This window comes from Apis laboriosa, unplaced genomic scaffold (assembly GCF_014066325.1).
Source record: "Apis laboriosa isolate Shangri-la unplaced genomic scaffold, ASM1406632v1 scaffold42_cov153, whole genome shotgun sequence".
In the NCBI taxonomy this organism is placed as follows: Eukaryota; Metazoa; Arthropoda; class Insecta; order Hymenoptera; family Apidae; genus Apis; species Apis laboriosa.
The window spans coordinates 838,824-857,473 of record NW_025223257.1 but is presented as its reverse complement, the minus strand read 5'-3'; the positions used below and the strand labels follow the sequence as shown (position 1 = coordinate 857,473).

Sequence of the window (18,650 nt, the reverse complement as noted above, 5' to 3'; positions counted from 1 at the left end):
CTTTCAAGCATACAATTTTTGTCTCTTGCGATATACATTTTGCTTTCTTAAAACAAAGATTTCTCATTGAGTTTAATTATTTTATTTTTTCAAAATTTACAATGAACTTTTTCCACGAAGAAGGCGTAATCATACGATCTATCAACGGCAAAGAAGTCGCGGCGTGTGAAAGGAGAGAAAAACGCGAGCATGGTGACGCACAATGCGATCCACTCGGCCAATTATGGGAAGAGGATTTGTCGAGCTCGTAAAACGTGCACATTTACAATGGTCCTGCTCGTTGTTTTACTTTCGCTAATCCCGTTTCCGCGACACAAGTTTTTCAGCTGATGCCAATTGCTTAACATACGGGTCCTGTTCTCATTAATGTGCGGATGGACGAGTTCTTTTTATGTTTCTCTAATCTGTTCGAGTATGTCGTGTTTTATAATTATGGGACTAGATAAGAATTATTGGCTGATTACTCGTATTCTTCATTTATTTAATTATGTTTGAAACTAGCAAAATTTCATTTGGTAAAAAAAAAAAAAAAAGAAAAAAAAACCAGCAATTCATTATGAAAAAAATTTCACAAATATCCCTTTTTTCTTTCTTATCTTTATTGGCGCCAATTATTTCTGATATCATAAACACGACTGATTAAAATTATTCCATCATAATCCACTGAAAGAAGTATTTATTTTTATAAATGGTTAATTAAAGATACATTTTATCATATTTTTATAGTCTAATAAAAAACAGTAGATCGTATTGTACTTCATTCTTTATCTTATTTCATTAAATTTCTACATTTAAATATCATTTTGCTCAATTTTTTAATTCCAATGATTTGACTTGATGAAGTTAATCAATTTGACTTCTGCGTACTTTATCTAATAATTGATTAAATATTTTTAAATATGATAATGTATGCACTGCGTATGTTCAATGTTCTTCGACAAACGAAGGATAATCGTTATATAAGAAATTTGTATTCCATGAAAAATCAAAACCTACACGTGTGAATCCACACGGCTAATAGCGGAGAATCGAACAGCTTCGGCCATTCGTGAAAAAAATGAGAAAAGAAGGAAAGACGAACTCTCCAATGAGAATCTACAGTTATGTAAGTCGATAAGTATTGGACGAAGGAGTCGGGAATGCAGTTTGCAATTGCAACTGTGGAAAGTACACGGGGTAAAAAAGCGGTGCAATTTTAAGAGGGGTCCATGTGTGCCCAGAAATTGTGCAAATTGGTTGATTGCACAAGCGCGTGTATCACCTTTGCAACTATTGCGGTGAAAGAAATCAAACAGAAATAACTGATTTTTTATAATATTGCCTTAAGATTTCCGTTCGAAACTACCGCGAACGCATCCAAGATTAATCGTCGGTGTAAATTAAACGCAATGAAAATTGAAATGATTGGAATTTATTTATCATTTCTAATGTAAGATTAAGCAGACACGAACAAATGAATTTCCGTGATGATTTAACATATTCACTGGATTTATTTAAAATGTGATAAATATAAATATTCATATTTTAAGATAGGTCGTGAAAAAATTATACTCGCTTTTTAAAAATAGAATTTAAATAAAAAAAATATAGAATATGATACGATTTTAAATGCGATTAAAATTAAGACGTCACGACAAATGATAGAATGTAAAGTCGACGTGACACTTGTTCATTGATTGCATGGAGATACTTCTACCCTGAGAAAGCGAAGAAGGGGAGAAAGTTACGAGAAAATTATCGGTTTCTCGTGCGCGCGCGTGCACCATTACATCGTCTGTAAATATAGAAGATGAACATGGCCAACTACTTGAATCTTCCATAACATCGAATATAATTTATAATTCATTTGTAGTTTGATTTATGATTTTTATGGTTATCCGTAACAAAAAGAAATGTACCGGAAGTTCATGTACCGATGTCAATGTACCGATAATCTACCAATAATCCAGCGTTTGAGATTAAATTTCTCTTATTTTTTTTATGAAGGATAAAGTATTAATCGGTTAATTAAGAAAACAAAACATTTACAATATAAGATTCTAACAAATAGCTTAAGTAAATAGAATTAAAATAAATATTTCTTGTATTTAACTTTTAATAATCATTTCTTTTAACGTAAGTAGTTTTTAATTACTTATTGTACAGCAATAAAATGGTGAAATTATGCAACTTACGGTATACGTCGAAATCACATGATGAACTTCTTTTTATAGACTTGTTGATGTTGTGTTTTGCTAGTTGATGTATGTTTATTTGTAGTTATTGGCGAAACGAAGGAAACAGATGTTGTTTAGTATAAGTGGAACAGGAACTGTTGGATCATATGGAAAAATAATGATTTAAAAAATTCGAAATAATTTGTTTTAAATGAATATTAAAATATGTAAATATGTATACTCTGATATGATAAAAAATTGGATATATATTATTGTATTATCTTGTGCAGAAAAATTTTTTATCCTTATCTTTATGATTAAAAATAAAAATAAAGTAAAAATAAAAAGAGATAATTAATGATATAAATAAATAGTTGATATTTCACGATATAATATAAAAGAATAACGATATAATATAAAAGAATAATATAAGAACGTTCGTAGAAATGAAAAGAAGTATTGTTACATTTTTAAAATAGTTGCATTATAAAAATATTTAAGAATGTATTATAATTAGAATCATTTTACTTATTAATGCAGCGATAAAAATAAAAGAATTTAATTGTTCATTTATGTACATCACGCTTTGACTTTTCACTGTGCATTGTCCTCTTATTTACACCATCAATTGTTTCTTTCAACCAAGCACCAGTTTCACAATTATTGTTATGATATTTAAAAATATCAATGGAACTGTAACAAAGAACACATTATACATTTAAATTAATCGTAAAATTCATTCCAAATAATTTTTTATTAATACCTCGTGCTACCGTTCGTATCGATTTAATAAGATTTAAAATTTGTGATTTAGCTGTAGCAGTTTCTCCAAAACCTTGAACATTTTGCCATGATGCCCAGCCAACTAATAAAAAATTTAAAATAAAAGATTAAAGAAATATTAAAGTAAACAAAAACAGTAAGTAAATACATATATATTATATATTTATCTATAATAAAATATAAGTACAAAATGTAACCTAACCAACAAATTTTTTCATTCAACATTTATAAATTCAAAAATGTAATAGAAACAAATAAATAGATTAAAATATAATATAATTATAAAATTATATACCTTTCGCAAGAAATCTCTCTTCGTTCAAAATACAGACCGCATTCAAACATAACACGGTTACCTCGAAAAGTGCCCACAACGTGAACGCCATGTTATATCGGTACGATAAATATTTTCTATGTAGCGCCACGAGATGGCAGACGAGTACAACTTCATATATCGATTCAAAATTGATTTGCCATCTTTAGGCTCTATCAGAAACTAAAAAGCAATGGAGTTACACAAAAAATTCAAATTAAGAATCATTCTTATTTTATTAAAATATGTTTATATATAATTTCCATCTGTTTCTAATTTTATTGACTTATGTCATATCAATTTAAACTATTTGAAGTGCTAAGAATTTATGAAATTAAATCATTTTAAATTTTTTGATAATTTTTAATAAATGCTTCCAGATGGTTTTAATGGTTCTAAAGTGATCTTCAAAAGAATCGTTCAACTTTACAAATTGTCAGTGCGTTAATACAACGAATTGTTAGGGGCATTATTCTATTTATAATAATTGACCGACAAGGCACACCTTCTTGGCAATAACGCTTTTGGAACGAGGATCCTCTAAACCGAAGTACTGTTTCTAGATGATTCGACATTCTCTTCTCAATTGAGTTATGTTAACATTTCATATGTGTCTATTTAGTTATAAAGAACTTAGATTTTATTTTATTCCCGATCGTTCATGACCTTTTCATTATTTTATCACATAATATTCGTAGCATATATATATCACGTGCAAGCAAAATTTGTGAATCTAAGTAAGAAATCTGATTATTTGACATAAATAAAGAAAAATCGGAATTTTTGATTTTCATGACTCGTGTCATGAATGTTACGACGCAATTTTTTTTTGCTTTGAATAAACAAAAATTTAAACAAATATTTATTATTAAATTTAAATTAAAAATAAATTAAATTAAATTAACTAAATTATATTAAATAATAAAAAAAATAATAAATTATTATATTTATATTAATATTTATATTAATAATTTAATATTATTTATGTAATTATATTGTATATAATTGTATATAATTATTGTATATATATGTATTATATATTTAATAAATTATACAATAATGAAAAAAAGAAATCAATCTATTTGTGGGAATTATATATGAATCAGAATTTTCAAAAGTCTGAAATTCGGAAAAGTTTTGGATACAAAAATCAATAATTTCAAGAAAATAAAAGATTTTATAAATATACAATAAACGTTTTATTTAGTAAATGGAAAATATAGGAAATTTGCAATTAATAATAATAATTTCAAATTAATAAAGTAATATTTTTTTAACAATGACGAATTCAAAACGATGATTCAATATTTCTTAATATAATAAAATTTTATGAACGAAATGAATAATCAAATAAAATTATATATTAATTGAAAAGTTTCAAATAAATCACAAAATATTTATCATTGATACATATGTGATTTATTTTCTTGGAAATATTATACAAATCATCAAACGATAAAAGTTTTATATTTATATAAAATTTTTTCGAAAGTAAAACAGTAATAAAAATTACAATTAAATATATGCAACGAACTCAAAGAAATTACATGATTCAATGCATGAATAATTTCCACGATTCATATCGTATTAAAACGTAATGGTTTGACAATAATGACGTTAAATATACTATATCTGATCGCTCGTGTTCATTATATATCATCGAGAAAAAATGGAAGAAATAAATATGGACTTTGTTCTGTTAACAGCAAAGGAAAAGAGAGAGTCGATCTATGAACGATTCCGACATTAGATAATAATTAGGATGATAATAATATCATTAAAATAGTCACGTAATTGCATCGTAATAGACAAAACTTATTAAGTTTTTCGCTTTTCTATAAACAAGCGTCATTTATTATTACAATTTTGTTTTCGATTCAAACGAACCGCATAATATGTCATCTGTATCTGCTTTGTATGCAATAAATAATAACCAACAGTGGCGACAAACTGTCGTCTAAGAAACATGAGCAAATGTTTAAACCATAGAATTAAGAATTATTAAGAATTACGTGACATGTTACGGTAATAATTTACGAGCCATAACGTTCAACAATTGAGAGGGGCAAAGGGAATGTTCTGGTAACAATTCATTTCAACCGAAAACAATTCTAATTGACTTTTTAAGAATGATTTATCTTGTCATCGTTTTGAAAAATTAATATGATCATATATCCAATCAACATTTGTTAATTTTTAATATAAAATCTTTTTTTATTATAAAATCTAAATAAAATTAGAAGATAAATATAAACATACCTGAGGAAAGTTATAACGACTATTCATATTCGATGGAATAATTTGTTTGTTCATTTTAGATGATTTTAATGTAAAAAAAAATGCACTATTCAAAAAAATACCACTAAATATCTTCATATTTTTGTTAATTTTGATCAATTGTTTTCAGAAAATTATTTGGAAAAATCACTTTGACAAAAGTTATCCTGTCTAATAAATATTAAAGTTTTGTCAGTAAACGTGAATACATCCGACATATGCTCAACATGATTGCCACACAAAAGTGGAGGGGTCTACGTATTTCTGATTGGTTAGTTTCAACAGAGAGCCTACCGAGTCCGGGTCGATGTTGCTAAAAGCTGCAGCAAGTCAAGGAACACCAGTCATTGAAACCTCGTCGTCTTGAATAGAGATAACGTTTTCACGTCTCATAAAAATCATTTCTATTTCGTTTTCACTTCGATTTTTAAACATTTTCTTCGTTGTTCACACTATATACGCAACTGTGAAACACCAGGCAGATTTCCAACATACGGTATTAAATATATCGAAGAATTGCACAACATAAAAATATCGCTAGTTATATTCGAAAGTTTTGGTGGATAAAATTAAAAGAAAGCAAATTTCAAAATTGATTCAACCAGTGTCCAAATATAACTACGTTGTTTTTGGGTGGAAAAGAGAAAAAAAAACAACAAAAGGGTGAGATATATTTTACAATATAAATATACCTAAAGAAGACGGTAGAGGAGACGAAAGGGGACACCGGCGTACAAGAGGACGGTGAAGCAGCACCGTGACTATGTAAACTACTAATAAATACTTGTGGCAGCGCGTGCGCACAGCCGAGCACATTCTTTAGTAACAATACGAAACAACGAAATAGCAACGTGATAAAAAAATTGCTGACAATAAAACGATTAGATAAATCAAGGGTACATAGAGGGTTACTAAGAAAAGTAAAAAAAAGCGGAGAACTGGGCTTTTCTTCAAACAAAGACAAAGAAGCACGCAAACTGGCTCCGGAGGTGAGGATCAAGCAAATTGGAATGAGGGAGGACTTGTTGTCCATAATCCGGCACACAAGCAGCGATCATTTTTCGGAAGAACTTTAGCCTAAAAGAAAACGGCAGAAGAAATAAAAAGAAAACTAGCAATAGGCCATTGTTTACGAGTATTCTATACAAATAGAGGGCTCTCGCTCGCTGGATATTTCAAGTAAAAGTGTTGCCAGGATTTCATTCATCTTTGCTGTTATTGTCTATTTACTGGCCTTTCACTTTGAGAAGAAGCAATAAATCTAAATCTTTTGTCGTGTTATGCCCTGGGTCGTTACCTGTTTTGACCTGTTGGCACCGATTCTTGGTTATTGTCTGGCCATAAGAAAATTAGCACTGCAAGCCGGAATTTTTCAGGAAGAGAATAATAAATCAATCATACGACAGGCAGCTAATTCATCCAATACGTCGAATAGATCGAAGAAAAACTCGTTGAGCAGCGAGATCATGGCTCCGAGTGCTGAGGAACAACGTCAAGGTAAAATGATTAAATGGAACACTAGTAATATAAGTTTCTTCTTGTTGGTATTATTTACTCGTGTCACGTTCGATAGATTATTCAATAGCATTTTGAATCTTATTGCGAAATATTTGAAAAGAACGTAGTTTTCTCATCGCGAAAACATTAAGTTGCATATAAAACAAGGCAATTGCATATATATAAATGTAAATTTAACAAAAAGTTTCTGAATATGATATTTAATTTTACTTATTTGTTTATTCGATATTTTTCTACGTAAATTCTATATATCATATTTGTTTTCATGTTTTTTTAGAATCAGTTTCTTTTTTGTTTTTTAGAAAATTAAATTATAATTTCACAAAACTGAGTTCTGCATTAAATTAGATTTCGCTATAAATAAGACGCAATAAATAGATATTCATGGCGACTATCTGAAATTCGCTTGACAAATAAAAATTCTCGATGTTTAACAAATAATTCATACGATAGATAAATGTAATGTATTTTTCATTAAAAAACTAAAAGAATAAAAGAAATATTTACAATTGCCTTTTGCAATTATCATTTTATCATTTCATTCTATTTCATTTTATTAAGATGTTCAAATAATTAAGATCTTTTATATATATGTATGGATAATTAATATCTCATCTTTTTTGTCATTTATTATTAATCAATCAATCATGCTTTTCAAAGAGGCGTTTCTGCGTTTTGCAGTTGATTCCCTTAATCTTTGTTTTAACAACGATAAATTTTATATCAATAAAAAAAATGTGACTGGCATGAGAAAAAATGAAGGCTACCAGCAATAAGAAAAATAAATGAACAAATCATATCGAGAAAATCGATTATCGCTCATATCATTGTACTTGATCATTTATTTGTATTCAAAGAGAAATAGAATTTTTTTACATTTATCTAAGTTTTTTTTAAAAATTTTATGGTTTTTGGAATAGATCAAACTAATATTTTTAAAATTTTGAAACAAATACGATATATCTTCACTGCAATTATATATACAATTATATAAAATCATATTTAAATTCAATAAAACAAATTTTCTGTTAAATATTTTAAATGATCTAATAATATATTCTAGTAAATTCTAATATATTCTAGTATATTCTAGTAAATATTAAAATTTAATATATCAGAATGAAATCCAAAGGTCTATAAAAAATGATAATAATGAATTATTAGCATTTGCAATAAAATAAATTAACAATAGATAATTGAATGATGAAGTAAATCAATAAAACAAAATCCTCGTGTCTCTGATATTTAGATAATTATTGTAGTATCAAGTAGATGTCAAATATATTTTAAGACATGCGATTAATATTTTAATCTAATCTAATAGAGCCAGTGATACGATAGAGACAACAATTTTTATTAATATTTTAAAGAACGTAAAAATTCGTTAGAGATTAACCTCGTAACAAAGCGTGAAAGGATTAAACATGGAAGGGGTAGAAAGAGAAAGAAACGAAAGGAAAAATCCCGTCAAGGATATTCCATGGGGAGATATTAAAATCGCTTTTGAAATGAGAAAATATTGCATACACATCATTGCAAGTTTCATGCTAATAATCCTAAAAGATCCTAAATCCTAAATCATAAATCACGATCAAGGGTGTGCCATGAATTGTTACCTTTGTGTATAGCTATATAGTCATGCATTGCAGTTAAGATAATTATACTGTCCTTGCAAATGCATACGATATGTAAGTAAATACTAAAGGCAAAATACATAATTGCTGATAGTCAATTATGAAAGTCCGTATCATATCGTAAAATGTTTTACATTTAGTTGACGCAAATGTTTCTTATCTTGAACTTGTTACGGTTGTTCCAATTCTTTATCAAATGATTTTCTCTTCTTTTTATCATGCTGCTTAAGTCATCGTACGATGTTTTAAGGATATCTAGTTCGTATGAATTTTTTAAAACAATGATGATTTTTTTCCTTTCAAAAAAATCGTTAAAGTCCTGGATATATGTATATACCAATACGCGTGGGTAATTCATATTGCATTGCCCGTTCTGATGCAACGAACAAAGTTTCCTACACCAAGCCGATTATCGATTTTCCGCCACTGACCTCGTTTATATCCTGCGTATGAAACTTGTATAAGAGTAAAAGTATACAAAGAAATAATATAATATAAAGAATGAAATGGACAAAAAGAATCTATTTTTAAATATTAATTTTATCGAAAAATTCTTATTCATTGTCTATATTCGAATTATTATTAGTTCAATATTATTTCGCAAATATAATATAATTTTTTATCATTAATATTTGCATTTACAGGTGTGTACTTGCATTAACATGAATAACGCGATGACTATACGGATAAGGACTCGCATGTGCGTCCGACATGATTTGAATAATGAATCAAATAACGATAGAAGTCTCAGGTCAATGCACCAACTATTAAACTTCTTATTTCATGATTATTCTCGATGTAAAACACATCGTTCGATATACTCGAGCAACCGTATCGATTGACTATCGTATAGATTTATAATCTCATATATGTAACACTTGATGTTTCATTTTGAATTATGAAACAATGTATTAGATCATACGATCATTGGTGTCGAAAAAACATCCGTTTTCTATAGACGCGTTTTGTATTTCAATATTGATTGTGATGAATCGTTTTAAATAGGTAACAAAAAACATGAACTCTTTGATCCCGAGATTAAGATATAATAATTAATACAACTTTGTTAATATTATTAAAAAATACAAACATATAAGTAAAAATTAATCACATACGATGAAATTGTTTCATGGCATATATATTTTCGTTATAATAATAAAAATCTATCGTATATTTGTTAAATTAATTTAGAAAAAACTGATCATTTTTGTAAATTTCGATTTTTTCATTCAAGAACAAATTGAATTATATATTGAAAGTGTAGTTATCATGTATCTATTTCAATATTTTTTTTATGAAACGAGATAATATTTTTTTGTCCGTTTTTTGCCACATTGATTTCTTTATGTTATAAATATTGGGTTAATAATAACAATAATAATAATTTCCAGAAATTTTTATATTTATTTTTGTACATGAACTTTAATCCATTTTATATTTCTAATATTTTGTGAACTATATATAGATAGATATTATTATTATTATTATTATGTACTATATATATACTAGATATTATTATTATTATTATTATTATTATTATTATGTACTATATATAGATAGATAGATAGATAAGTTATATTTCAAGATTTAAATTCTATTTTTAAACTTATTTTCTTTATGCTCATGAAACAATTAGAACATTTATATTACAGTAATTGAATGAAAGAGCTTAATCAGAATATTGAAGATACGGAAGGCAGAATTACCTTTGAAATTAATAATGTAAAAGCAACGGCAATGAAAATGCAGCCAAAAGTACTCGTGCAACGAGAATTCTAAATATAAAATTCACTAACGTTGGCAATGTGGGAACTAATACGAAGGCAATCAGTACTTGTTCGTAATTCGCACGCTTACGAGTTGTTCACTAATAGCATTTACTATTATCGATACCATTTAACATTATCGATTCAATACTAGTTTAAAATCGAAGATTAAACGACATTATAATACACTGTAAAACATGTGTATGATCGGTAAGGATTATTTTCGTATTTTTTTTCGACTAATCAATAGTGAGAGAGATCTTGATCCCAGTGAAACATAGCTTATGTTAATTGAATAATATGCAATTTCATTGAATGTAAAATTCATGATTTATTTTGTTCCATGAAAGATTGAATATTTTATAAAACAAAACATTTTAATATTTTTATAAAGGAAAAAGGAAAAGAAATACTTTGAAAAACGAAATTTATAAATCTCATTTCAAAATACATAAGACAATAATTTATTTCTTAAATATTGTCACAATATTATAATTCGATTCGGTGAATACACGTCACAAGCGTGCTTACTGATCATTCAAATGGTGGCTGGCTAGTTTGGAACAATGCCAGCTCTATCATTGTTAGTTTGGTGCATATCTTAAAGTGGATCATTGTATATAAAAACGAATAACTTACACATGTAAAAAATTTAAAATCATACGTCTATTTTAATCGTATACAATCGTTAATTTTATGATTAGTATATATTTTTGTATCCACTTTCGTTTCATAAAGAATATTTAATAAATCACGATAGCGATACATGAATTGATTGACGAGAATATATAATTATATAATAACTGGCAACTTATCATTTTTTTCTGTTATTTTCAGAACCTAACAAGGATAAAATCAGTATAAGGACGCAGGGAATAATGAAATCCCCGCGTAAATTCGCAGGAGTTGTGATAGCGATGTGTGGTTTACCAGGTCGTGGAAAAAGCCAAGTGGCTCAATGTCTTTCGCGTAGGCTCAACTGGAATGGCGATTCCACCAAAAGTAAGTAATACCTTTGTTTGTTATCTTAATACTTGATAAAGAAATATATGCATATTTACAAGAATTCGCACTTTTGCGATATTCCTAATTTATTTTCAATTATTCCTATTTTTTTCTAATTGTTTTAATTATTCTTTTTTTTTTTCTTTCATTAACGATTATTCATAGATATAAATATACATAGTTAACTTTATCCTCTTTATTTCCATATTTTAGCATATTTATAAAATATCGATTTTTATATCATAAGCAAACAGTTCACGTGATCAAATGTTTATGACATATGACTTGTTATGAAATAACGAATGTATTAAGAATTTTTCGACTCCATTTTCATAACAAAGTATTTCATAACATACTTTTCCTCAAGCTTTTTACTGTCTACTTTCGTGCTACACAAAAAGATATCATTTTTAAATCTGGAAGTCTAAATTGGGATAGTACTTATTAATATTATTTTCATCATCATAACTCATCTTTTGAAAAAAATTTTATGAGAATAATCGAAAAATCTAGTTATTATTATATTTTTTATTTTTTTTATTTCCAGTAATGAGTGTCAGCGATTACCGGAGAAAAAGATTGGAACCATACGGTGAAGCAGTGTCTCATGAGCTATTTCGTCCTGATCACACTGCGAATACAGCATTAAGAGCATTGGCCCAACGAGACGCAATGCATGACTGTGCCGCGTGGCTCACAGCCGGGAATTCCGTAGCTGTAAGCATCATCGAGAAAATTAAACATTTTGCCAGAAGATTGGCGAAAGCTTGAAACTTGAATCGCGTCTTGAGATGAATCCAGTATCGAGATTTGAACGAAAACACGCGCGGTTGCATCCAATATGAAGCAATTGAAACAAATCCAGTCATTGCACGCTTGACAGGAAGGAAAAATATAGTTGATTTTTTTTCTCATGGAAATAAGACAAGCAAGAATTGTCGCAAACGAATATAAATATTCTTATACTAACGATGGACAACGTGATAAGACAGAAGCCGGTTGTGCCAGTCTACCTTTCTCCTAGTAAAATCAAATCTCGTCCTACGAGTTTTTCTTGCTTAATATACTATACTTTTTTAAACTAATGTTTTATGATAGAAATCGTATTGGCGTAGAAGATAGCTTAAAATCATTCCATTATTTACATATTGTATATTTTAAGATAGTGAAGAAGTAAATACATAACATATTGATAAAAGTAATGTATTCTAAACCGAATCGAACATATATAAATTCGTAATTAATTGAATATTTTTCAAGCGAATATTTTTTCCTAAATATAAAATAAAGGAAAACATTAGAAGAAACATTCATTGAAATTGAATTCGATTGCGAATAGTATTGATACAAATATATTAATAAAATAATATTAATTAAGAATTTTTCTGTTTGAAGATCCTGGATGCCACACTGGTAACACGAGCGCAGCGCGCCGAGGTCTTTGATTATTTTTCTGGACAACTTGGTTATCGTGTCCTTTTCATCGAGTGCATCTGCGACGATCCGATCGTTCTGGAAAGAAATTACAAGGATATATTGCGATATAGCGCCGACTATGCTGGCATGGATCCGGTACGAGCTGAGGAGGATTTACGCCTCAAAGTAGCTCATTATATTAAATCTTACGAGCCGATGGACGAGAAGACGTATCCTCGAATCCGTATCGATACTGGCAGCATGGACATCGAGACTTGCAAGGTGTCAGGCCATGTGGAGTCAAACGTACTTGGATATCTTGGAAGTGTCACGGTCAAACCGCATACTCTTTATTTCTCTCGGGTTGGTAATCGATTAAATTTTATACTTGATACCGATTTTAGAAACGTTCGAATCTATGATACTTTTTTACGAAGCAAACATTTAAAGACACAGGTTATTTTTAATCATATATAATAAGGCGCATTGCCACGTTGAGTCAGGTAATGGTGCTTGTAATCATTGAATGGATTAATACACGTAAATAAACACTTCATTTTCAACGATATAATTTCATAATAAAGTTTGATATATTATTAAAACACGCTTTGTGTTTTCAGGATTACGATATCTTATCAAAATCTGATGCTTAATATGATTATCTACAGGAATTTATACTATTCTTATCTCATTGATCTTATTGCCATTTTATTTTTTGCTTTTTGATGTCATTACATTTTAATTACAATATTATTTATAACGTTTTTCTCGAATTATTGAATTATACGAATGGCAAAAAAAAAATAGAAGTCTTTCTCAATTACAGCACGGCGAAAGCGAGTTCAACGTATTGGGTAAAGTCGGTGGCGATGCGGTATTAAGCACGCGTGGCGAAAGATATGCGCAAGCATTGGCCACAAAATTCAATGCTATGCGAATTCCTGATTTGCGCGTATTGACCAGTCGTCTTCGAAGGACTATCGCGACTGCACGTGGAGTAGAGGCACCTCAAGAACACGTAGCGGCACTTAACGAGCTCCACGCTGGTATATGTGAAGGTCTTTCTTACGAGGAGATGCAAGAGCATTATCCGCAGGTAATTCGAGATCTGAAACGAGTTTCAAGACATTCTGAAACATTTTTACAATTTGTATTTAATGCAAATTTCAATAGCCTTAATGAAAACTGAAAATTTCTTTGGATTAACTCTCTTAACTTTATCAGTCTCTCTTTTATTTTGCATAATTTAAATATATATTATATATAAGTAAAAAATACTTATATCTATTTCTTGAAAAGATAAATTTCTAAGACTTAATCCAAAGAACCGTTTGAAATAATTAACGTTTAACTTTCTGAAACTTTCATGTAGTAGAAAGTTTAAGATAATTCAAATTTACATAATCTTTCACATCTGAAAATCGATTCTTTTAATTCAGGAATTTGCATGGCGCGATCAGGACAAGCTGCGCTATCGTTATCCATGGGGAGAAAGTTACATAGATGCGATGCAACGTGTAGAACCGGTAATTGCTGAATTGCAGAGATCTGACAACGTCTTAGTGGTTTCCCACCAAGCTATTCTGCGTTGCATTATCGGTTTCTTCATGGATAAGAAGCCAGAAGAGCTGCCTTACATGGAAGTACCATTGCATACTATCATCCGAGTTAGCAGCCAAGGTTATAATTACACGCTCGAATTTTTCAAGCTACCAATCGAGTGCGTGAATACTACCCGTGTCAAGCCGAATAATTGTAGCGCTGATAGAAGCGCGGATGATGCTCTGATAACAGTCCCACCGCATTTCGATATACCGGATCCCTGGAGAAATCCTGGCAGTGGACCTACTCTCGTCCAGCAACACTGAGAAACCGCACGACGATCCACGATCTCGTCGAAAATTCGATCTCTGTTCGGTTGCAATTTCAGATTTTAATAGGAATATTTTGAAATTTTGGTTAAATTTAGATAGAATGGGGATTAAAATTGAAATATTATACAAAAAAATTGAGAATAATTTTAGAATGTATGTAGATCGTTTTAAGGTATCTTATCGTTTTAATTTAAATTAATCCAGTAAGGTCAATTGATATATTTGCCGATATCGTGGAATAAAAAAAAAAAAAAAGAAAAAAAAAGAAAAAAAAGAAAAAAAAAGAAAACAGGATCGATTTAATTTTTGAATAATTTATAATTTTTGAATATTAATTCTATTTAGAATGATGATTTCGATTTTCGATTATTTAGTTTTGTTGACGAGAAATTTTTTGACACTCAATTTTTCTTGGAGAATTTTATTCTCATTGGCAGCAATTCTATATCCTGCTGCGGAGCCCTCTATATACATTTAGTTTTATTAGGAATTATATATCTAAACAATATTGTATTAGTTATATATCGTAGGGAGTAGATTATACGACAAATATTTTAATTGTACATTTAAATGTGAAAAGGCAGATAAGATTGAATTGTAGGGGATGCGAAGCACGGTCTCTCGTATCATCATTTTAATTTCAGAATAAATATTAATGCAACGAATATAGGAAAGATATTTCATACTATTTAGATCATAGAGTTTAAGCTTATGACATTTTCTTAGTTCCTAAAATAATCATTTTATCTTCGAAATTTCAACGACGTAAGGATTTTTAATAGACAATTGAAATTATAGCATATATGAAATTTAACTATTAAATTAACGATATCTCTGTTAACAAATAAATAACAAACATTTTATTTATAGATTAGAAAAGTGATAGATAAATATGAATTTTTACGCACATTAGGATAATTGTTAAAAGCGCATTGTCTTTTAAAAAAGTATTTTTCACTATATGAGAACACGAGAAACAGTCTACAATTGCTTTATACGAGAGGCGTGTTTTTTCGTCGATTGCGTTTCGATTAGGATTGTATATTAGTAAATGTATATTGGTAAACCGCATAAATGAGCATAATATTTCATTAGGCATCACGTGGAAATCTTCGAGCATTTGCTGTAAAACATCCTCGAGGATTCACGAATGCAGAATGTGAATTAGAATGAAAAAGAAAAAAGCTGTACGGGTCTATTTATTACGAAACGATAAGAGAGACAAGAAAAGAAAATGGGAAAATTATTTTTTTATATAAAAATTGAAAAAATGTTTTTTACCCCGAACAAAAATTGTTTCTCTTTGATTTTCACGAAATAAATAAAAAAGATCATCTAGTCTATTCATTGGCGAACATTTTGACATTTATTTCTATTTTCTATTTTTCTGAGAGACGAAATGGAAGATTGTGGAGCATTTAGGTGTCTAAATCGTATTGTAGATATTTTTAAAATTTCTTGATTTATTCCCTTTCTTTCTTTTTTTTTTTTTTTAATTATACATTATAAATAAACGTTTTTTTACAAAAAAAATCAACGAACCCATGACCTGAATTCTCAAGTTCACAAATTATCATTCACAAAATAATCTTCTCAATTCAGCTTTAAGTTGTTTTATAATTCACACATTTCGTATACATGTATCGTAGAAAAATAATTTATACCGTGACTTCACGGTCTCAACTTTCACGATTAACATTCGATGACTAGAAGTGTACATGACTAGAGTGATTTCCTAAGAGACAACTCTCTATAAATCTGATTAGATCAAACATCGTTAATACAAAAACCCTGATGAAAACTTAGAAAAAATTCTTAATTACATATTAATAGATTAATCGGAGGATAAAAATATTCGAAAAAGTTTCATTGCGATTCGAACACGACAAAAAACATGACAAGATAATAGGAAAATCCTATTGGCATTCATCTTACATGCCCAGTCTCATCAACTTGGCCGTGTAATCTCTTTGTTTATTGGCCAAGTGCAGATCCAAACTCCTTAGCATCCTGTCACGAATCTCTTGATCGCAAATTGAACTTTTCCTCAAACCGGTCCTACGATGGGCCATCCTCGGTTCGTTCCTCGAATAAGTCCCCAGACGAAACCCTGATTGAAACGATTTTGTTGTTGCATCGCGTCGAGTTTCGCGAACTGCATTCTTCATAAACTCGATTGCAGTTCTACGGCAGGTGTCGTAACCCAACAGTTGAATTCTTTTACCGTGAATCGCGTCCAGTTGAGAATTGTTCGGCTTAGTCATCCTCTCCACTATTTTTCCAACCGTGTCGGGTGTTCCCGGCAGATCCTCGAATACCTTGCGAATAACTTCCTTTGTCAGGTCTTCCTCGCTACTGGATTCACCTGGCGAGAAAGATTTCCAACTGTTAATTCTTCCGACTTCCCTATTCAATTTATCGCGAGAAATTAGAAGCGCGAACACGAACTCGTAATTAATATTGTCGAAGTCGTTTAACTTTTCGCTGGATTAGAAGCTGGATATCGAGAAGATTTCTCGAAGAAGTCGGGACAAGAGAAATATTTCAAAGTTCCAAGAATCGATTAACGATCAAGGATCTTAAGGCGGTGAATTTACCGAATAAATTACTTACCGAGGTCGCTGGTACGATCTGACGTGTACGTTCCCTCTTTGATCTCTCGTTGCAATTCCAACACTCTTGCCAGCGCCAACTGCAAATACTCCCTGGCATTTGGCTCCTGTATAAACACCAAATGCGTATATACATACTGTTAAATACCTTATTTATAACACTTTCGGTTTATAACACGGAATCAATAATATTTCACTCGTAAAACTCGTGCTATTTCACATTAAATTTACCTCTACTGACTTTGCCTTCTTGCTGTCGCCGTTTCCATCCATCAAACAGGGTGCCTATTCCACACCAAAAGAATACGATCAAAACCAATCTCGAATTTTCGCGAGACTTGCGGCGAATAAAATCACTTACCGACGAGTATCTTTTCATCTTTTCCGTAATTCTAACAAAACTCGAAGGAACTTCACCATCGATCCACTAAAAGACCTTTCACAAACGGGCACAAAGCAACAGAGTAGTCAAAAATAATTCCTTCCTCTTCGCTTAAGCCTCTCAGCTTCTTTCTTGCTCCTCGGATCAGAACAGTTTCCCCTCCGAATTAATGGCCCCTTTTGTCCGTCCTCAGTCTCTCCTTTTCGTCTCTCTCTCTCTCTCTCTCTCTCTCTCTCTCTCTCTCTCTCTCTCTCTCTCCTCAAAAGAACTTTCACAGAATACGGTAGTTCGAGAATCAGGAAGACCGTTGACTGGCGTCGATCGACATCGACTAACCACGTCGAAATCGCGTAGCCCTTGTTCCAAGAGAGTCTATTGCGAGGGTGACGGTTTGCCATGGCTTCACCCCCTCCAGCTCCCTGTTTCGGAACCCTTGGAAATGTGCCCCTTGCATTCGAATGGGCAAATGGGTCTCCCTTCCCTGCAGATGCGTGTACCATTGTACCGAGAACCCCTGTTTGCTCGACGCGTGCCCTGTGCCCGATAAAAACGGCTGCCACGCGCCCCTTCCTCCAAACGGAATACGTTACGGAATAGCTTAGAATAGCAGCCGTGGAAACGATATCTGTTACCGGACAGACACATAAATCTTGCTTCGACGAGTTCCCACCACCAAATTTTCACCAAAGTATAAAGTATGAAAATATCAAATTATAGGATAGAGTGAAAGAAGGAAATGAAGATAAAGATTTTTTCCTCGTCTCGTATCGATCGCGCCTTCGTTTCACGCAACTACGTGCCATTAAGAGGAATTCTCGATTTGTTTTTCATTCTCAATCTTTGCAACGATGAATAATAAAACATGGCTGCGGCTCTCGGATCCGATTCGTTTATTTGCACTCCGTGCAACGACG

General features: G+C 30.6%; 3 protein-coding genes across 5 annotated transcripts; 1 reads left to right on the top strand and 2 right to left on the bottom strand.

The window, feature by feature from the left end:
- Positions 1-2,699: 2,699 nt before the first annotated feature.
- On the bottom strand, positions 2,700-5,706 carry LOC122716183 (immediate early response 3-interacting protein 1). The gene is made up of 4 exons (XM_043939038.1): positions 5,512-5,706; positions 3,235-3,435; positions 2,920-3,021; positions 2,700-2,849 (listed from the first exon to the last, which is right to left on the bottom strand). The coding sequence occupies exons 2-4, from the start codon at positions 3,323-3,325 to the stop codon at positions 2,794-2,796; spliced, it is 249 nt and encodes an 82-aa protein (XP_043794973.1). The 5' UTR covers positions 3,326-3,435; positions 5,512-5,706; the 3' UTR covers positions 2,700-2,793.
- Positions 5,707-5,900: 194 nt separating this feature from the next.
- LOC122716181 (6-phosphofructo-2-kinase/fructose-2,6-bisphosphatase-like) lies at positions 5,901-15,047 on the top strand. Of its 2 annotated transcripts, XM_043939035.1 has the most exons (7): positions 6,915-7,026; positions 10,334-10,657; positions 11,285-11,449; positions 12,000-12,169; positions 12,848-13,231; positions 13,695-13,964; positions 14,308-15,047. In XM_043939035.1, exons 2-7 carry the CDS (start codon positions 10,645-10,647, stop codon positions 14,734-14,736), a joined length of 1,431 nt encoding a protein of 476 aa, XP_043794970.1. In that variant the 5' UTR covers positions 6,915-7,026; positions 10,334-10,644; the 3' UTR covers positions 14,737-15,047. The 2 variants fall into 2 exon arrangements, with proteins under 2 accessions (XP_043794969.1, XP_043794970.1); XM_043939034.1 differs by lacking the exon at positions 10,334-10,657 and having other exon boundaries at positions 5,901-7,026.
- On the bottom strand, positions 15,048-17,907 carry LOC122716182. Of its 2 annotated transcripts, XM_043939037.1 has the most exons (5): positions 17,716-17,907; positions 17,586-17,639; positions 17,356-17,461; positions 16,967-17,107; positions 15,048-16,852 (listed from the first exon to the last, which is right to left on the bottom strand). In XM_043939037.1, exons 1-5 carry the CDS (start codon positions 17,731-17,733, stop codon positions 16,674-16,676), a joined length of 498 nt encoding a protein of 165 aa, XP_043794972.1. In that variant the 5' UTR covers positions 17,734-17,907; the 3' UTR covers positions 15,048-16,673. The 2 variants fall into 2 exon arrangements, with proteins under 2 accessions (XP_043794972.1, XP_043794971.1); XM_043939036.1 differs by having other exon boundaries at positions 15,048-17,107; positions 17,716-17,898.
- Between the last annotated feature and the right edge of the window lie 743 nt (positions 17,908-18,650).